We start from the raw sequence: 21,546 nt of genomic DNA, 5'->3' as shown, positions 1-21,546 counted from the left end.
ATACAAGTAACTGTTCCTGTTTCCGAGTAACTTATAGTCTAAAGAGGGAAATAGAGATAAATATAGACCATTAGATTGCTTTTACGAGTATGATTACAGAGATTGGCCAGGGAAACACTTGCAAATTCAAAGATGTATGAGAGAGCAAAGACTCAAGGACAAGAAACTGGCTGGTGGGTGTGTGAACAACTGCAAGGTCCAGGCTGTGGAGGGCCCAGCAAGACTTGTGAAGGGGTCTGGGGTGTGCCATGTAGGGGGATTTGTCCCAACTCTGTGTAATACATGGTTTCTTTGTGTTTTAAATGAGAACAAAGCAATGAAAAAAAAACCTGTGAAAGTGAGAAGGAGAACTTGTGGGAAGCACTGCCACAAAAGCAAATTTAGTAGAGAGTTTCAAGGAAAAAGGAATTCCAGTAGAAAGAGTAAAAGTGGCAATGAAGAGCATAGGTTTTGGATCTGTTCATTGTATGTCTGTGTCAAGAGAGAACAAGTAAGATACACATGAAGGAAAACTCAATGGGAGCCTTAGTGGACTAATAGAGGAGGAAGCTAGGGGACCATAGCTCAAGGAGTACCCACAACAAGAGAAGTGGGGACAGTGCTATGACTCGTGTGCTGGGAGCTGGGATTTGAGGCAGGAAGTGGGGTGGAGAGCTTAGCTGCTAGTGGCTTGAAAGGGATCTAGTATCTAAAGATATTTCAGAGAAAAGATGAGACAGATTTAGAGAATAATGGAAGGACTTGGTGGAGACAGGGTGGTTAGGGATAATTGCTCTGTCATCTCCAGGAAAGTGGGGGAGGGAGGGTTGGGAGGAGAGGCCTGTCTTGAGCGCAGGAGTGGAGGGAAGAGTATAAGGATATAACGGAGTCTAGTGGGATGGACATGGCATGGTGAGGCAATTCATGCCTTTTCCCCATATATTTATATAAAATAAGACAGAAGGCCTTATGCCCAGAGTGAAGAAGTTGTAGCCTCAAAAGAGAATGGTGGTAGTCTGTAATAGTCTCTGGAGAGGACAGGAAAGGAAGCCAATTTAAAGAGATTCAATTGTCCTTGTTGTTGAAGTTGATGCCATGCAATTACAGAAGGTCATGTCCCCTCTGAGGGCCTGCTATGTGCTGAGGAGTGTTTGATGTCCTGAAGACACAGCAGTGAATAAAGGCTTGAGTAAAGCCCTGCCTGTGTTGGGGGGAAGGCTGACAAGGAGCCAAGTAAAATAGAAACAATATCAAAAGGAGATAAACTTTATGGAAGAAAAGCAGAAAAAAATGGGATAGAGGATGGCCCAGAGATGGGAGAGGGCATTTCAATTTTAAACAGGGATCAGGAAAGCCTCTGAGAAGGTGGCTTATTGAGCATTGGAAGTATGGAACTGGCATTTCCTGAGATGAAGCAGGAGAATGATGCAGGGATCTGATGGTTTTGTTTTGTTTTCCTTGGTGGAAAAATCATGAGGCTTTTTGGAGGGGGGAGCTGGAGTTGTTAGCCTTTTATTTTCTCTATTGTGAATTAACTGTACAAGTTCTTTGCACAGTTTATATACTGGGGTCTGAGTTTTTATTATTGTGTTGGTTCTATACTTTCAAACAGAAATTGTAGTTTTTTCCAGCAACTTTGCTGTTTGGCACTGAATTTGTTTATGTGTGTATGATGTATTTAGGGGGGATGTGTGAAAGTTTATATTTTGTGTGTTCAGTTATGTCAGTCAGTGATACTGTATCAAGCCCCCCCCCCCATGCTTTTTAAAAGTAGAAAGTTGTTCTGCATCCTTAATAGTAATAATCTCCTTTTATATGTATTGTGTTCTCTTTGTCTTTCAGTTTTATAAAAATATAATTGACATGCAGCATTGTCTAAGTTTAAGGTATACAGCATAATGACTTGACATATATATTGCAAAATAATTACCACCATAAGTTTACTTAACATCGTCACCTCATATAGATACAAAAAAAAGAAAAATAGTTTTTTTTCTTGTGATAAGAATTTTTAAGATCTCTCTTACCAAGTTTCATGTATACCGTACAGCAATGTTAACAATAGTCATCACGTTGTACATTATGGCCTCAGTATTTATTTATCTTATAACTGGAATTTTGTACCTTTTGACCATCTTCATCCAGTTCCCACACTGCCCCACACCCACCTCTTTTAACTACAAATCTGATCTCTTTATCTATGAGTTTGGCTTTTTGGGGAGTTTTTTGTTTGTTTTTTAGATTCCATATGTACATGATATTATACATATTTGTCTTTCTCTGTCTCACTTATTTCACTTAGCGTAATGCCCTCAAGGACTATCCAGTTGTCACATATGGCAAGATTACCTTCTTTTTTATGGCTGAACAGTATTCCGTTCTATATATATATATACCACATCTTCTTTATCCATTCATCTGTTGATGGACACTGAAGTTTCCATGTCTTGGCTATTGTGAATAATGCTGCTGTGAACTTGGGGTTGCAGATATCTCTTTGACATAGTTATTTTGTTTCCTTTGGATAAATACCCAGCGGTGGAATTGCTGGACCATTTTTAATTTTTTATATTTTTTGAGGAAACTCCGTACTGTTTTCCATAGTGGCTGTACCAATTTATAATTCCACCAGTAGTGCACAAGAGTTTCCTTTTCTCCACATCTTTCCAAGTATTTGTTCTCTCTTGCCTTTTCGATGATAATCATTCTAACAGACTTGAGGTGATATCTCATTATGGTTTTGATTTGCATTTCCCAGATGATTAGTGATATTAAGCATCTTTTCTTGTACCTGTTGGCCATTTGAATTATCTTCTTTAGAAAAATATCTATTCAGGTCCTTTGCCCATTTTTTAATTGGATTATTTGTTTTTTTGCTACTGAGTTGTGTGAGTTCTTTATGTATTTTGGATAGTAACCTCTTATCTGATATATGATTTGCAAATATTTTTTCCCATTCAAGAGTTTCCCTTTTTATTTCATTGTTGATTTTCTTTGCTTTGCAGAAGAGTTTGATGTAGCTCCACTTATTTTTTATTTTGTTACTTGTGCTTTAGGTGTCGTAGCCAAAAAATCATTGCCAAGACCCATGTCAAGAAATTTTTTCCTGTTTTCTTCAGGGAGTTTTATGGTTTCAGGTCTTAGATTTCAGTTTGAATCCATTTTTGTGACTTTCGTAAGATAGAAGTCTTAATTACATTCTTTTATGTATGACTTTCCAATTTTTCCATCACCATTTATTGGAGACACTGTCGTTTCTCCATTGGATATTCTTGACTCCCTTGTCAAATATTAATTGAGCTTATATGTGGGGGTTGATTTCTCAGCTCTCTATATTGGTCTATTTGTCTGTTTTTATGCCAGAACCATACTGTTTTGATTACTATAGCTTTACAGTATAGCCTGAAATAAGGATGTGTGGTGCCTCCCACTTTGTTTTTCTTTCTCAGGATTGCTTTGGCTATTCAGGGTCTTTTGTGATTCCATACAAATTTTAGGATTTTTTTTTCTATTTCTGTGAAGAATGCTATTGAAATCTTGATACCAATTGCATTGAATTTGTAGATTACTTTGGGTAGTGTGGACATTTTAACATTAATATTGATGTTTCTTGCAGTCCATGAACACAAACTATCTTTCTATTTATTTGTGCTTGCTTCAATCTCTTTCATCACAATTTTGTATAGAGAAAATCCTAAAGACTCCAAAAAAAACTGTTAAACCTAATCAACAAATGAAGTAAGGTACAGGATACAAAGTTAACATACTAAAATCAGTTATCAGATCCATATGTACACTAGCAATGAATTATCTGGAAAAGAAATAAAAATGATGATCCCATATACAGTAGCATCAAAAATAATAAAATACTTCAGAATAAATTTAACCAAGGAGGTGAAAGAGTTCTACAGTGAAAACTACAAGACAATGATTAAAGAAATCATGAGGTTTTTGACAGTGTTCAGTTAGACACTATGTATCTGAGTAGGAGTATGAGTCTGGACTTCACCTGATAGGGCTGGTGCTAGATGTGATTTTGTAGCCTGCAGTGTCCAGATGGTTTTTAAAGCATGAGCTGGGTCAGTTCGTAGGAAATCAATGCAGACTGAAAGGAGAATCTATCTAAGGCTGAGCCTTTGGCGTTCTACATGCTTGGGGCCCAGAGCAAGAGGCTGTTGAGGGAGGAATCAATTCAAGGGGAACATGGTGTCCTGGAAGGCAAGTGAAGAAGCATCTATAAGGAGGAGAAAAGGCGAGCAACTGTGATGGATGCTGCTGGGTTTGTGCTGTGGCGGGCGGGGAGTATGGGGGCTTCTTAGTGGAATGCTTGGGCAAAGCCGGACTACTGTGGGTTTAAGAAAGAATGGAAGGAGAGAAACTGAAGACAGCATGAATAGAAAATTCTTTAGTGGAGTTTTGCTTTAAGGGTGTAGAGGGTTGTTAATTGAAAGGAATGTGGGGATTGAGATTTCTTTTTTAAAGTTGGGAATTATAGCATATTTTGTATGTTGATGAGAAAGGTACTCAGCAGAGGAAAGAGAGGATAACGGTTGGAGTTGTGTCTGACTTGGCAAAAGGAGAGTACAAATGGAGGGATGTGCTGTGTCAGGAGCAAAGACAGTCCCTGAATGGATAAGTGAGAGGGCAGAGTCTATACAGATGCTGAGAGGAACCCGGTCGGGGGCATAGACAGTCCATTCTATAGATGGGTGGGAGGGTCTGTGCAGGTGCTGAGGTGAACCTGTTCAGGAGCACAGACAGTCCATCCAAGGACAGATAGGAAGGCAGAGTCTCCTCAGGTGGGGGTAGATATATGTGGCAGTGGGAACCCATGCAAGTTCTTTCTCATCACTTCTATTTTCTCAGTGAAGTGGGAAGTGTCTTCATCAACAGAGAGTGAGGACAAGGAGGTGGCACTGGAGGAATGAGAAGAGAGAGTAGTCATTTAGTGGGAGAATGAATGGACTAGGGAAATACACTGGGGTTGTCTGGCAGGATAAGTTCCTGATGGGACTTGTCATCATGAATTGAGTTTGAGACTGATGAGTCAGCATGGATTGAACTGTGGAATTGCAAATGTGGCACAGGCAGAACGTCGGATTGTCCAGTGAGTATGATGAAAACGGCCCACAAAAGTTCCAAGAGAGTTGATTATCAGACCATGAAATTTGGACTGGGTAAGATTGGAATGAGAACATGCAGGATGTGGAGTAGAAAGAGATGGAGTAGGAGGAACCGATTGTGGATTGGGGAGAGGTTGATCAAACACTTGTGGAGGCATGCTAGAGGTAATGAGCTGGATAGGTAAGAATGATAGGTGCTCAAAATTGAATTAATGGAGGGAGACACTTTGTTACTTCCAGATTTAGAGAATGACCATGGGAGATGAGTGGCTGAGGTGAGGTGGAGGACACAATCTTGGAGGAGAGGACTTCAGGGAACAAAGAGGTTGAGATATTGGAAGGCTAGCAGGCACTGAAATCAACAGAATGGTGGCCAGAAGCCAGAATATAAGGCCTCCATAAGGTTGCTGGGACTGAGGGTGGGGTGCCTGCCTCAGTTTGGGGATGGATAGTGTCCTCTCCTCCCATGCATCACAGCTGGAGTATAAGGGGTAGTGTAAGATGGTCTGGAAGCCTCAGTGAAGAGCAAGACTGTCCCTTCCAGGTCTTCCATGCCCGTTGGGTGGGCAGGAGGGGAGAGAAGACAGCTGCTGTTTAAGAGCACTGCCATGGAGTCCTCAGGGGAGGAGGAGGAAGGTGGAGGAAACATTCAAAGAAGTTGAGAACACAGGCGTTTTGCCGGTGGTGGAAGCAACTCCACCAATATGCAAATCATTGTTTTCTTCTGGTGATTTCTAAGTGATAACTAAGTAAGTATCTGTTTTGTGGTCATTCCTTTAATGTTTCTGTGTTAAAGTATTAAAAATGAGGTTGGTGTGATTAAGGTGGTCGGTCTCAGGCATTCAAACTGGAAGACTTTCTGTTGATTGTAGGAGCCAGCTTTATTGGACTGACTAGAAAGGCCCATGATTGTCCACAAGGGCAATTTGCTCACCTCCTTCTGAAGCAGGGGAAAAGATAACATGTTTTGACTCATAGGCTGTTTTGTAATGAAATCACTAGAGCATCATGCAAAAGCAGTGCATGAAAAGCAGAAAAAAAAAGAGTTAAGAAAATCTCTTAGCTGGTTGTCTAATAATGATCGAAGAAACGCTTTCGCATTAAGTATTTGGTTTGTTGAAGTGAACTCTTATGGAAATGCTGAGAATACAGTCGTGAAAGACCACCACCTTTTTTCACAGAAGGACCACAGAGGTCCTGAGACACAAACTACTGCAAAGGAAAAAAGCAGGTGTAAGTCACAGATTTCCATGATGGAGCATGAACACAGTACTGATTAAAAGATTTTGTTGTTGTTGTTACCTGATAAGGGCTGGCTAGTAAGGATCAAGTTAAGTAGTTGGCATTTCAAGGGTAGAGAATATTGGCCCTTTCCTTCTGGTTTGCCCTACAGGGAAATGTTACTCACTCAACTTTTTGGGCTTTCTTTCCTTTTTGCTTTTAGCTTTTTGATTCATGGTACTGTTTAAGGCATAACTAAAAAAAGTCAATGCAAAATTGTTTTGATATGTTAGTGTGTTGTCAATAATAAAGCCATATCTCTCCAGTCTTATGATCAAGTTATTTTTCACAGTGTTTATTATATCTGACAGAAAGCAAAACTTAAAAATATTATACTACATTCGTTTAAATTATTTTTTCTTTACCTAGTTGCATAGCTTATTAAAAATATTTTAATGAGTTATTTGATCTGTAAATGAGTTGGAATATTTTTGAATCTTTATTCTTTTTCACTTTGTATTGATTTTATAGGAATGTTTAGCCCTGTTGAATTGATGCCAGTAATCTTTTCAGATAGGTTACCAATCTGTTTATTTTATATAAAAAATAATTAGAATATCTTAACTTCATGAGTTCACCATTTTTTTTACTCCATTGGTGTTCTAGATTTTATCTGTGAGTAACTTATCTAACTATATTGAAAAGAGTTCATTTAGAGGTTCTGGTCCAAGATAGCAACATGGGAAGCTCCTGAATTCACTTTCTCCCATGGACTCACTGAATCTACAGCTATACATGGAGCAATTCCCTCTGAAAGAAATCTGGAAACTGAGTGACTCCTGTACACTGGGTGAATGAGAAAATACCTACATCGATATGGATAGGAAAGGGTGAGACATACTCTTGCCATGAATCTAACGTTTGGCACAGAGATATACAATCAGTAGGGAACTCTCAACTCCCAGCTTCTCCATGAGGAGCAAAGAGTTTGGACCCAACATCTAGCACCCCAACTTTTAAGACTTTCATCAGAGGGATGAGCCCCGCAAAGCACCCAACTCTGAAAACCAATGGGGCTTATGTCGGTAAGACCCACAAGACTGTGGCAAACAAAGAAAGATTTTAAGGGCTCGCTAGGATAGCCTGTGGCTGTCCCTCCAGGGCTCAGCACAGGAGAAGCAGACAAAAACACCCATCTCCCAGTCTTTCTCTGAAAGAGGCCTATTTGCATACTTTGAAAGCTGCTGCCTGAGGGTCAGGCTTCTAATTTAGCACATATCTAGGGGTTGACTTCCATCCTCCCCAGAGATCTGGGAGGCCAGCAGGTGACGTCTTTGTGCTCCCCCTCTGTCTTAGTCTAGGGCACTGGTGTCTCCTAGGAAGGAGCTTGTGCACATAACTGGCATCCCAGCTTTTACAGCTGAGGCCTAGAGGACACATATCTTGATCACCTGGCTCTGATGGCCCGTGGGGCTTGCCTTTGTGGGTCCCATAGGACTATAGCAAACAAAGAAACAGCTCTTGTTTTTTGCAGAGTACATGACCCCAGCCACTATGCCACCAGGTCGGTCCAAGAAGCAGTTCTTAACTGGCTATCCCTTGAGGGCTTGGCAAAGAGGGAATAGACAAAAACGCCTAGCTCCCAGTCTTTTCCTGAAAGTGGTCTACTTGCATACTTTAAAGGCTGCTGACCAACGGCCCCCCTTCCAATCAGCCTGCATCTATGTGCTGACTGAGATCCTACCCTTTGGGACCCTGATAGGCCTTGGCAGACCCTCATCTACTGGGAGCCACTAACCACAAAGAAGACGGGTTGGACATTGACAGAAGTTTGAGAAACAATCAAGAGCTCAGGCCATGCTGAACAATAAGGTTCATTTCCTACACCAGACCTACTTCCCGACTCCATAAAGACTGGGAGAGGTGGCTATTTGATCTAAAGCATAGAAACCAACAGAGTCAAGGAAAATGAAGAAACAAAGATAAATGTTCAAAAAGAACAAGAAAAAACTCCAGAAACAGACCTTAATGAAACAGAAATAAGTGATTTGTCTGATAAAGGCTTCAAAATAATAGTCATAAAGATGTTCACCAAGGTCAGGGGAACAATCCATGAACAAAGTGAGAATTTTAAGAGATAGAAAATATAAGAAAGTACCAAACAGAAATCACAGACCTGTAAAGAATACAATAACTGCACTGAAAAATTCCGTAAAGGGGTTCCCCAGTAGACTAAATCAAGTGAAAGAAAAGATCAGCAAACTCAAAGACAAAGTAGTAGAATTCATCCAAACAGAGCCAAAAGGAAAAGGAATAAAAAAGACTAAAAATACCTTAAGGTACTTATAGGACACGATCAAGTGGACCAATATTTGTATTATAGGGGTCCCAGAAGGAGAAAAGAGAAAGAAAGGGGCAGAAAGCTTATTCAAAGGAATAATGGCTGAAAACTTCTCGAATCTGGGGAAAGAAACACACATCGAGATCCAGGAAGTCCAGAGAGTTCTAAGGAGAGAGTTCCAGGATGAGTCTAAGAGACCCACATCAAGATGCAGAATTTAAATTATTAAAAGTTAAAGAAGAGAATCTTAAGAGCAGCAATAGAAAAGCAGTTGGTACAAAGAAACCCCCATAAGACTATCAGCGGATTTTTAGCAGAAACTTGGCAGGTAAGAAGGGAGTGGCATGATATATTCAATATGATGGGGGAAAAAAACCCTGCCAACCAAGAATAGTCTACTCAGCAAAGCTGTCCTTCAGAATTGAGAGATAAAGAGTTTTACACACATGTAAAAGCTGAAGGACTTCATCAGTAGTAGCCTAGCCTTACAAGAAGTGTTAGACTCCTTCAAGCTGAAATGAAAGGATGCTAATTAGTAACAGGAAAACAGGAAAGTATAAACTCACTGGAGATGTAAATATACAGTTAAATTCGGAATACTCTAATGATGCAATGGTGGTGGATAAATCGCTTATAGTATTATGATTAAAGGGCAAAAGTAATAAAAATAACTATAGCTACAATAATTTGTTAGTGGATAAACATGATAAAAAGATGTAAATTGTGACATCAAAAACATAAAACATTATTTGGGGTAAAGTAAATATATAGAGCTCCAGTATGCATTCAAACTTACGTTATCAGCTTAAGGTAAACTGTTATAAGATGTTTTATATAAGCTTTATAATAACCATAATGCAAAAACCTGTAATAGATCCCAAAAAGACAAAGGAATCAAAACGTACCACTAAATCACCAAACTAAAATGGAAAAGACAAAGGAAGGAATAAACATATACAAAAAGCCAGAAAACAATCAACAAAATGGCAACAGTAAGTCCATATCTATCAATAATTATTTTTAAATGTAAATGGATTAAATTTTCCAGTCAGAAGACATAGATTGACTGAAAGGATAAAATAACAAGACCCAACTATATACTGCCTATAAGAGACTCACTTAAGCTTTAAGGACACAGACTAAAAGTGAAGGGATGAAAAAACATATTCCATGAAAATGAAAATCAAAAGAAAGCAAGGGTAGCTATACTTATGTCAGACAAAATAAACTTTGAGCCAAAAACTGTAACAAAAGACTAAGAAGGTGGTTATATAATGATAAAGAAATCAGTTCATCATGAGGATATAGTGATTATAAACACGTCTGCACCCAACACAAGAGCACCTAAGTATATAAAATAAATTTAATGGACCTGAAGGGAGATAGACAGAAATACAGTAATAGTAGGGGACTTCAGTACCCCACTTTCAACAATGGATAGATGATCCAGACAGAATATTAATAAGGAAATATTAGACTTAGACACATTGCGTCAGGTGGACTTAACAAACATTTATAGCACATTCCATCCCCAAACAGCAGAATACACATTCCTCTCAAAAGCACATGGAACATTCTCCAGGATAGGTCATATGTTAGACCACAAAAGAAGTCTTGCTAAATTTAAGAAGGTTGAAATCACATCAGCCATGTTTTCTGACCATAATGGTTTGAACTAGAAATCAATTACAGGAAGAAAACTGGAAAGTTCGCAAATATGTGGAGATTAGAAAACATGCTCTGGTCAAAGAAGAAATCAAAAAATGTCTTGAGATAAATGAAAATGGAAATACAACATACCAAAACTAATGGGATGCAGGAAAAGCAGTTCTAAGAGGAAAGCTCATAGAAATAAATGCCTACATTAAGAAGAAAGAAAGATCTCAAATAAACAGTAACTTAATAAAACAGTAAACAGTAACAGTAACTTTACACCTCAAAGAATCATAAAAAGAAGAACAAACTAAGCCCAAAATTAGTAAAAGGAAGGAAATAATAAACGTCAGAGTAGAAATATATAGTATACAAACTGAAAAGATGATAGGAAAGATCAGTGAAACTGAGAGCTGGCTTTTTTGGAAGATAAACAAAACAGTCAAATCTTTAGCTAGACATACCAAGAAAAAAAAAGAAGACTCAAATTAGATATGAAAGAGGAGTCATTACAACTGACACCATGCAAGTATAAAAGATCATAAGACAATACTATGAACAATTATATGCCAACAAATTGGACAACCTAGAAGAAATGGATAAATCCTAGAAACATACAACCTACCAAGATGGAATCAGGAAGAAATAGAATATCTAAACAGGCCAATTTCTACTAATGAGATCGAATCAGTAATCAAAAGCCTCACAACAAGGGAAAGTCCAGAAACAGATGGCTTCACTGGTGAAGTCTACCTAACAATTAAAGAAAAATTAATTCCAATCCTTCTCAAACTCTTTCAAGATATATAAGAGGAAGGAACACTTCCAAACTCATTTATGAGGCCAGCATTACCCTGATACCAAAAACAGACAAGGATGTTACAAGAAAAGAAAATTACAGGCCAAAATCCCTGAAGAACATAGACACAAAAATCCATAATAATGTGTTAGCAAACCAAATTCAGCAGTATATTAGAAGGATCATACACCATGACCGATTACGATTGATTCCAGGGGTGTAAGGATGATTCAGCATACACAAATCAATCAACGTGATACACTACATGAACAAAATGAAGGGGCAAAATCGTATGAGCATCTGTATGAGATACAGAAAATGCTCCTGACAAATATCAACATCCATTCATGATAAAAAAAAAATTTCAACAATGCCTGGTTATAGAGGGAATGTACCTCAACATAGAAAGGCTGTATATGACAAGCCCACAGCTGACATCATACTCAGGGATAAGACAAAGGATGCCCACTCTTGTGACTTTTTCTTTTAAAGATTCTATTTTTCCTTTTTCTCCCCAAAGCCCCCCAATACATAGTTGTATATTTTTCGTTGTGGGTCATTCTAGTTGGGGCATGTGGGATGCCGCCTCAGCATGACTTGAAGAGTGATGCCATGTCCACGCCCAGGATCCAAACCTGCGAAATCCTGGGCTGCCGAAGTGGGGTGCGCAAACTTAACCACTTGGCCATGGGGCCGGCCCCTCTCTTGACTTTTATTCAACATAATACTGGAAGTCCTAGCCAGAGCAATTAATCAAGAAAAAGACATGACAGGCATCCAAATTACAGAGGAAGAGGTAAAGCTGTCTCTATTTACAGGTGACATGATGATATATATATAAAAAACCCTAAAGACTCCACCAAAAAACTATTGGAACTAATTAATGAATTCAGTAAAGTTGTAGGATCCAGAGTCAATATACAAAAATCAGTTGTGTTTCTATACACTAATCATGAACTATCTGAAAGAGAAGTTAAGAAAACAGTCCCACTTACAATTGCATCAAAAAGAATAAAATACCCAGGAATAAATCTAACCAAGGAAATGAAAGACCTGTACGCTGAAAACTATAAGACATTGGTGAAAGAAAGTGAGGAAGACAAAAGTAAATAGAAAGATTTTCTCTGCTCATGGATTAGAAGAATTATATTGTTAAAATGTCCACATTACCCAAAGCAATCTACTGATTTAATGCAATGCCTATCAAAATTCCAGGGACATTTTTCACAGATAAGAACAAACAGTCTTAAAATTTGTGTGAAACCACAAAAGACCTCAAATAGTCAAAGCAATCTTGAGAAAGAAGAACAAAGCTGGAGGCATCGCATGTCTGGATTTCAAACTATATTCCCAAGCTATAGTAATCAAAACAGTATGGTATTGATATAAAAACAGACACATATTTCAATGGAACCTAATAGAGAGTCCAGAAATAAAACTTTGCCTACATGGTCAATTACTTTTTGACAAAGTATCCAAGAATATATAATAGAGAAAGGATTGTCCCTTCAATAAATGGTGTTGGGAAAACTGGACAGCCATATGCAGAAGAATGAAACTGGATCCCTATCTTACATCATACACAAAAGTCAACTCAAAATGTATTAAGAACTTGAATGAAAGACCATAATACTCCTAGAGGAGAACATAGTGGGTTAGCTTTTTGACTTTGGTCTTGGCAATGATTTTTTGGATTTGACACCAAAAGCAAAAGCAATAAAGCAAAAATAAACAAGTGGGACTACATCAAACTAAAAAGCTTCTGCACGGCAATGGAAACCATGAACAAAATGAAAAAAGCTACCTACTGAATGGGAGAAAATATTTGCAGATCATATATCTGATAAGAGGTTAATATCCAAAATACATAATGAACTCATACAGCTCAACAGCAGCAAAAACAGTTCAATTAAAAATGGGCAGAGGAACTGAATAGATACTTTTCCAAAGAAGACATCTGTGAAATACTGCTCAACGTTACTAATCATCAGGGTAATGCCAGTCAAAACTCAATGAGATATCACCCCACACCTGTTAGAATGGTTATCATCAAAAAGACAAGAAATAACAAGTGTTGCTGAGAATGTAGAGAAAAGGGCAGCCATGTACACTATTGGTGGGATTGTAAATTGGCACAACCATTGTGGAAAACAGTATGGAGGTTTGTAAAAAAATTAACAATTAGAATTATGACTATCAGTCAATAGGATATGACCCATCAGTCCCTCTTCTGGGAATATATCCGTAGGAAATAAAAACAGAATATCAAGGAGATATTTGTACCCCTCATGTTCATTGCAACATTATTCACAATCACCAAGATATGGAGAGAACCTAAGTCTCAGCCAGTGGATGAACAGGTAAAGAAGATATATATACACACACACACCACGGAATATTACTCATCCATGAGGAAGAAGGAAATTCTACTAATTGCACCAACACGAATGGACCATGAAGGCATTATGCTAAGTGGAATAATCCAGACAGAGAAAGAAAAGTACTGCGCGGTATTGCTTATAGGTGGAAACTAAAAACCAAAAAAAAGTCAAAGTCATAGAAACAGAGAATAGAAAGATGGTTGCCAGGGCCGTTGCATATATGGAGAGTTTGGTAAAAGGGTACACACGTTAATCTCTAAAATGAGTAATTTCTAAAAATCTACTGTAAAGCCTGGTGACTATTGTTGATAACACTATATTGTATATTGAAATTTGCTAAGAGAGTAGAACTTAAATTTTCGCATCCCCCCCCCCCCCAAATTTAAATATGTGAGGTGATGGATGTCTTAAATAGCTAGGTGGGGGAATACTTTCACAATGTGTGTACATATATCAAATTACCACAATGTACGCTTTAAGTATCTTACAACTTTATTTGTCAGTTATACCTCAGTAAAACTGGAAGGAAGAAAAGGTTAATTTGCATGAATACAGTAGGGCCTTCGTGAACCTCTCCTGTGTGACTTTTTTTTTTTTTTAATGTGGAGTAGCTTTTTACTAGAATTATGATTGTTGATTAAAGGTCATGGTATTTTCCATTCCTAAGTTCTGACGCATCTGATCGGAATTCCCTGCAGGAATTCTCTGGGCAGATTGGAGCAGAAGTATCCTGTAGTTATCAGTGTAGCTGCTAATGACTAAAACCAAGCTGGAAATACTGATTCTGTCTTAGGATCCAGATACTTCTGCATATAGAGAACTGTTCTGTGTTCGCTTTTACTCTTGCTTTTTACCTTTTGTCCTATAATTCCTACAGTTTATTTGTGGGATTCTAGGACTTAACCTAACCGTATATTGCTTTCAGATTGTAGTTTGTCTTTTTTTCTCCACTCTAAAGTCACTGGACTGAAAACCAACATTTGGCAAATAATTATTCAGATCGTTGTGAAAAGAATGCAATATTTTGCTTTTTTTCTTGTGTTTATTATGAGTATTTTTTAAGTAGTACTCTTTAAGAGGCAGTAGCTATATTACTGAGGCTAAGCTTATTATATAATTCTGGAGACAGACTGCCAGGGTACACCATTTATAAGATGTCTCACCTTTGTAGATGTTTAATGTCTCAGTGCCTCAGTTATCATCTATAAGATGAGGATGACAGTAGGACCTACTTTCATAGTGTTGTTTAGAGGGGGAGTATAAATGAGTTATTTCATGTGAATGAAATTATATGAAGAAAAGGTTTTATATATATATATATATATATATATATATATATATATATATATAAAACGTAGCGGTAGACATATATGTAAAGTAGAGATTCTTTAGCATATTTGTGATTATGAAAACTTTTTTTAATTTGTTAGTATATATACTACACACACACATATTCAGAAATAATTAGTGCCTATAGGAAAACAAAGTTCATAGTAGTGATAATATATTCAATATGTATTAAAATAAGATTTTTTAATCATTGTGGAAAAAGCATAGGGTGCAAGTAAAAATTATAGCAAAATCAGTAACATCAATGACTAGCATTTCTTGAAGGTTTACTAAATGTCAGGCACTGTGCTAAATCCTTTCTGGTTTCAATGACTATTTCCTCAACTAGCTAGAATTTCCCTGACCTCTCTCTCAGCTCTGATTTTATCATGTATGTGGTGGGTATTGATATCTGTTCTTTCTACCTCAAAGGGATATTATTAGAATAAAATGAAATAATGTTGTAAAATGATCGGTGAACTGGTACATAATCATGTGAGAGAAGAGATTGATAAATTATTTAGCACGTGATCATAATAATGATTAACAACTGATCTTGATTTGTCTTGAGATCATAGATGTCTTAGGAGCTGCTGACTTCTCTGAAAATAGGTAGTTTACTGAATTAAAAAAAAATGTATGTTATATATGTTTATATGTATTTATAATATTTATATATCAGTTAATATATATATTATTCATTAAACAGAGGCGGGCTAGCAGAAAGACTAAATGGACTGCAGAATCGAGAGAGATCTGCCATTTCTTTGTGGAGACATCAGTGTGTTTCTTACCAAAAGACACTTTCAGGTAAGGCTTGTACTGGCAGCTGAGACTGAGACAAGAATATGCCAGTTTAAAGTATTTTTGTATTAAAATATATGAAGTTTATATTACTGTTTTCATGACTTTTTTTTTCTCCAGGTGTCCTATAGATCTCAGAAATTGTTCCAAAAGATGAATCTGTTCTTATAAGGTCTAATGATTCCTCCCTCTAGAGCTTGTCATAGTTCAGTAGAAGACTTATTTTTGAAGATCTCACTTGGAGGGTTCTATATTAGACTTTTCTCTTTCTAGATCTAAGCCAGTAGCTTTCAGACGTTTGTGACTGCAACTTGTAGTAAGAAATATATCTTCCATCATCTCTCAATACACACAAGATTCACTCACTTACACACATACACACACACACACCCCTGAAACAAACATTTCATAAACAACATCAATTTTAATATGTGTATCATACTGCACATTCTCTTATTTTTAGCATAAACTTAGTCTCACTGAATTGATGCAGGACCCTTCTAATGAGTTGCAGGATTCAGTTTGAAAGTTGCTACTACAAGTAAGTGACTGAAAACTCGTTTCTTAACAAGTTGATATTTAAAATATTCCACACGCCTACAAAAGTTCCCTCTCTTATGAGACAATGGTCTTTTTCAGAGTTTTTCCTGAGTAGTCTCTCCATCTGGAGTGGATGAAGAGGTGGATGGGCATGGTCATCGATTCCAAATCTATTAATAGTCATCTCTACATGGGGATCCTTAGAATATGCATTTTGGTAGGCTCACAGGTTATTTTTGCACATTTTAGAGTTCATAATAGAAGTAGAATGCTAGATAGAGTGCTCAATTGATAGCTTCTCAACTATCGCACATACCTTTGGAAGACTTTATTCTTGTCTCCTTTGTTACCTTTAAAATCCTTCCCAGCTATCTTTAGCAACTCTCTTCTCCCTTTCACATTCTTGTATTAAAATATGACATCTGCATATATTTTATCAGGATAACGTGATACGTATGACCCAAAAATACTTTTCCTGCTATAGGATTCTATGGATTCACCCCTTGTTACATTTATTACTTTGTATCTTGTCATTTTTTTTCATATCAAGGATTATAATATTAAATAATCATCTTTACAATTCATTTGATTAGTCAGAAAGCCCAGCATACATAAAGGTTCCCTAGTTGTATTACTCAGGGAAATCAATAATAGACTGCTTTAAGTACAAAAAAAGAATTTAATAGTACTCATAATTGAAAGCCATAGGGGCTTTCATGCTTCAGGAATATTGGTTTTGAAAAGGTTGGAAGGTCTTCTCCATGTGGTAACTCCCAGCTTCAAATCCAATAAAAAGAATGCTTTCTTTTCTAGTATTTTACCAGAAATCCTGAAGTGATTGTCATTGGTCTGACTGAGACATGCATCCATCCTTGAAGGAGTCACTGGCGAGGTGGAATACAGTCAATAGCACTGTACTAGCCCTTTGCTTAAGCCATGATCATTTTCTTTTCAGACTTATTAATAAAAATCAACAAGAGCCAGTTATGATTTTACAATATATTATCTCATTTTAGCCTTTTAGTGATCTTCCACATTATCTTATTTATAAATATTTTCATGTGCATTCTTAACCTCTCAAATGTGAATGACCTTGACCTGGAGTGATCACTTTCTCCCGTAATCTATTTACCTCCACCTCTAAATAGTTTCTGTTTAATCCTTGTGTCACTCATCGTTTTGAGTTTATTTGGGGTTCTGTGGATTATAAATTTCTTTTTCTGCTTGAACCAGAAAAATATGGCCTTGCCTCTTCAATTCTCAAATTTGCTCTTCTTTTGTGTTCTGCTTTTGCCTTGCTCCTTTTGAAGTAATTATTTAAGAGAATGGTAAGCTTGGATTTCTTTGTGACTGGGTATAAATATTTGAGTTACTAGATTTCAGTGAGGTCACTTTTACTTCTTAGTGGTAGAGACCAGGTTTTATTGGGTTGGGGTTGTGAGCTGTAGGATGGATAAGACAGGGTGGGAAGAATGGAGCACAACAGGAAGAAGAAAGCAAATGGAGTGATTGAGATGCCCAGCTTTTCCCTGGCATCTGGCCACTGCACAGTTAAAAGACCAGAACATTGGAGCTACCATTTATATATCACATCAGTGTTCATGCCACACCTGTTTTCCTTTCCCTCACAAAAAGAGTGTTCTTAGAGATTTTCTAGTCTGAACTCCTCATTGGGGGATTGAGAGTATGTGGCCTAGAGGAGGAATGTGACTTGCTCTGATTATTCAGCCACTTAAAGGAAGAAACTGGATGAGAGCCCCAGCCTCCTGATTGCCAGTGCTGTGCTCTTTAATGGTACCACATCCTACCTCATAGAAATAATTGTTTCACTCCTCTACCGATTTCCTCTTGATAATGCTATTGAGGAATAGCCAAACACTCCAAATTGGACTTTACGTGTCTGGGAAGGTATCTATCCTGAATTCTGTTGACTTTATAGTCTTGAAATATTGTAAATATCCTGAAGGTGAGAGCCAAGACTTGAATAAACTTTAACTTCGACCCTAACTTCCTAAGAAATAATTGGGAAAAATAGCTTCTGTCTGTCCTCTTTCCTCCTTCAGCATTATCCTCATCATTGTTGTATCATATTTGGAGGTTTACAGCCTGCCAGGTGCAATGCTGGGGGCTTATTACATATTAAGTCATTTAGTATGCAAAATAATCTTCTAAGATAGAGTTTGCTTTCCTCGTTTTCCAGATGAGGAAATTGTACACTGAATCTATGGTATGTATGAGTAAGCCCAGATTTGAAGTGTCTCTCAAGTCCGTATTCTTATTCACTAATCTTTTTGGGGCCTTCATTAGATTTTTGGTTAGGCTGGAGAAAGTTAGGATTAAGAAGGCAAGGGATAAAGGAATCAGCAAAGTTAGAAATATTGGTACAAATGTGATTTTTCTTTGGGAAAAAGTAGTCTTTCAATGGGTAGGTTTCTATTGCATTCTTGAGATAGCACTATTTTGAGGAGCATAGGACATAAGTTTGAAGATTACAAAGACTGTGTCAGTCGTGGATCTGTGTCGCATGCTCAAAAATCTTAAATTTTGATAGGGAGGTTGCAGATTGTCTTCTTAATTAATGTATACTGTAAATCACTAGTAGTCTCCCCTTATCCTTGGGGGACACGTTGGAAGACCCCCAGTGGATGCCTGAAACTGCAGATAGTGCTGAACCCTCTGTATACTATGTTTTTTCCTATACAAACATACCTATGATAAAGTCTAATTTATAAATTAAACACAGTAAGAGATTAAAACGATAACTAAAAATAAAGAAATTATAACAATATACTGTAATAAAAGTTACTGTACATCTTAGCAACCTCTGCATACAATTTTTTTCTTTCCTTATTAAGTCAAGAACTTTCACCATTTCACTTAAAAGAAGCACTTCATGGCTTCTCTTTGGCATATCCAAATTGCCAGCATCACTGCTCTCATGCTTTGGGACCATTTTTAAGTAAAATAAGGATTACTTGAACACAAGCACTGCAATACTGCAACAGTCAGTCTGATAACCTAGATGTCTATTAAGTGACTAACAGGTGGATAGTGTCTACAGTGTGCATCCACTGGACAGACAGGTTATTCATGTACGAGGCAGGACAGAGCTTAATGGCATGAGATTTCATCACACTACTCAGAAGAGCATGCAATTTAAAACTTATGAGTTTATTTCTGGAATTTGCCATTTAATATTTTCGGACCATGGTTGACGCAGGTAACTGAAACCATGGAAAGCAAAATTGCAGATATAAGAAGACTACTGTATGTTGTCCTACCTTCTCACTACAGTGAATTGACCAAATTGGCAATTGCAGAGGTGAGAGGGTATCTTCTGGAGTTTGGAATAGAAAAATACCAAGTTAAACAAGTGTGACTGGGTACCTGGACAAAGGGGAAAGAGATGATCTTTTATTTGGCTCATAAGCACCAAATAGCTTATTTGGAACGTTTCTTATAATTTCCCTTCTTAAGTTTGGGGATAGAGGGTATTTAATTATACCATAAATAAAAAATAAAATAAAAAAATAGCCCAATTATTCATTAATTTGACAGATGAATGTGACCATCTCCAATAGTTTTTTTTTTTTTTTTTTTTTTAAGGAAGATTAGCCCTGTCCTAACTGCTCCCAATCCTCCTCTTTTTGCTGAGGAAGGTTGGCCCTGAGCTAACATCCTGCCCATCTTCCTCTACTTTATATGTGGGATGCCTACCACAGCATGGCGTGCCAGGCGGTGCCACGTCTGCACCTGGGATCCGAACCACCGAACCCCGGGCCGCTGAAGCGGAACGTGTGCACTTAACCGCTGCACCACCAGGCTGGCCCCTCCAATAGATTTTTTCTCTTAGAACTCTGAACATTTTTGGAATTTGGATTTTATTTTTTGTTTCCTTTGCTTAGATGAATTTCTTATTTTTCAGGTCTAGTAGATCTTCCTTTTGATGTCTTGTAATAAATTGTGTCATTTTTTTCTTTACTTCAGATAAAACTTACTATAAACATGTTTTAGGAGGAACATTTCACAATTTGGTGTTTTGTTTACTTTGTGGCCTAGCAGAAAAAGTTTTTTCTTTCAATATAAAAAATTGTATTTTTTCATGTCTATATGTTTATAGCAGCTAAGTAAGTAACAGAAAAACTTACAAATGTTAATAGAGGTAACTCACTATTTAAAATTTAGTAATATTTAAAATTTAGTAAACCCCTAAAATTGTGATGGATCTATTAAAACATGTATATTATTAATCTAAACTCTCTAGACCTCTCAATTTCCCTATCAAAAATGAATATAATAGTAGTACCTCGCCTTATAAGCTTCTGCTAACAATGAACTTGATGCTACATGCGAAGCAAGTACAGCCCTAGAACAGAGGCAGCATCAGTAGACAGTGAAAATAAAGGGACACTGCAGTTAGTTTATTCTGAGGTCAGTTTTATTGCTACCAGATCTGGTAGTTCAGAAGCAACCAAAAGAAGCATATCCTCCTCTCCCTTAGGGTTTGGATGTACCTTTGGGTTTGCAAGATACCAAAGTCAGAATCCTATCTTGTTTCTTAGACACTCAACTGGATTACTTTTTTTAGGTTAATTTTGACTGAACAGGTGAATACATCAAGCTTGGCTTTCTCTTCTTCTCATTTGTTTACTGAGAAATCTAGGAATTAGTAGTAATTTTATGAACTACATCTTGCTTTTTGTTCCAGATATTAAGTATAGCATATCTCACTGAGTCTATCTTTATTTATCTCATTCTGATATGAGAAAGTATGGCTTACAAAATTCCTCTATAGATAGTAACTATTATCTTAGTCCTTTCTTCCCACATTTCTTCCATTTGAGGAGTGTTTATTTAATTACTCCTTAGTTGAGAGGAGTGTGGGGTCTGCTTATTAATTTGAAATGTTTGAATGAATGTCTCCAACATATTTTCCTGCCTTTTTTTTGAACTTCTTATTTTGAGATAATTGTAGATTCACATGTGACTCAAGCAGTTGTAAGAAACAATATAGAATGATTACTTGTGCCCTTCACCTAGTTTCCCCCAGTGATGACATCTTTCCTAACTATAGCACAACCAGGATATTTTCCAGGATACAATTCACAGAACATATTCAGATTTTATTAGTTTTACATGCACTTCTGTTTGTGTGTATATATTTTATGTAATTTTATCACCTGTGTAGATTCGTGTGGCCACCACCACAGTCTGGATACAGAAAAGTCCATCACCATAAGGATCCGTCATGCTCCCCTTTATAGCCACAGCCGCCTCTTTCCCATCCTTCTCTCTAATACCTTGCAACTACTAATCTTTTCACCATTTCCATAGTTTTGTCATCTCAAAATGTAATATAAATGGAATAATATGGTA

General features: G+C 37.2%; 1 protein-coding gene across 40 annotated transcripts in view; it reads left to right on the top strand.

Moving 5' to 3' along the window:
* SPIDR (scaffold protein involved in DNA repair) overlaps positions 1-21,546 on the top strand; it is a 472,184-nt gene that overhangs the window by 149,252 nt on the left and 301,386 nt on the right. For all 40 annotated transcript variants that reach the window (XR_011543434.1, XR_011543433.1, XR_546115.2 and 37 more), the window contains one exon: positions 15,536-15,636. Coding sequence is in view for 35 of the 40 variants with exons in the window: in XM_070631683.1 (XP_070487784.1) it covers positions 15,536-15,636 (101 nt within the window). In the remaining 5 variants the exon portion in view is untranslated. The remainder of the gene's footprint in view (positions 1-15,535; positions 15,637-21,546) is intronic.

Source organism: Equus przewalskii, chromosome 8 (genome assembly GCF_037783145.1).
Source record: "Equus przewalskii isolate Varuska chromosome 8, EquPr2, whole genome shotgun sequence".
Classification (NCBI taxonomy): domain Eukaryota; kingdom Metazoa; phylum Chordata; class Mammalia; order Perissodactyla; family Equidae; genus Equus; species Equus przewalskii.
This window is presented reverse-complemented; position numbering and strand designations above follow the sequence as displayed.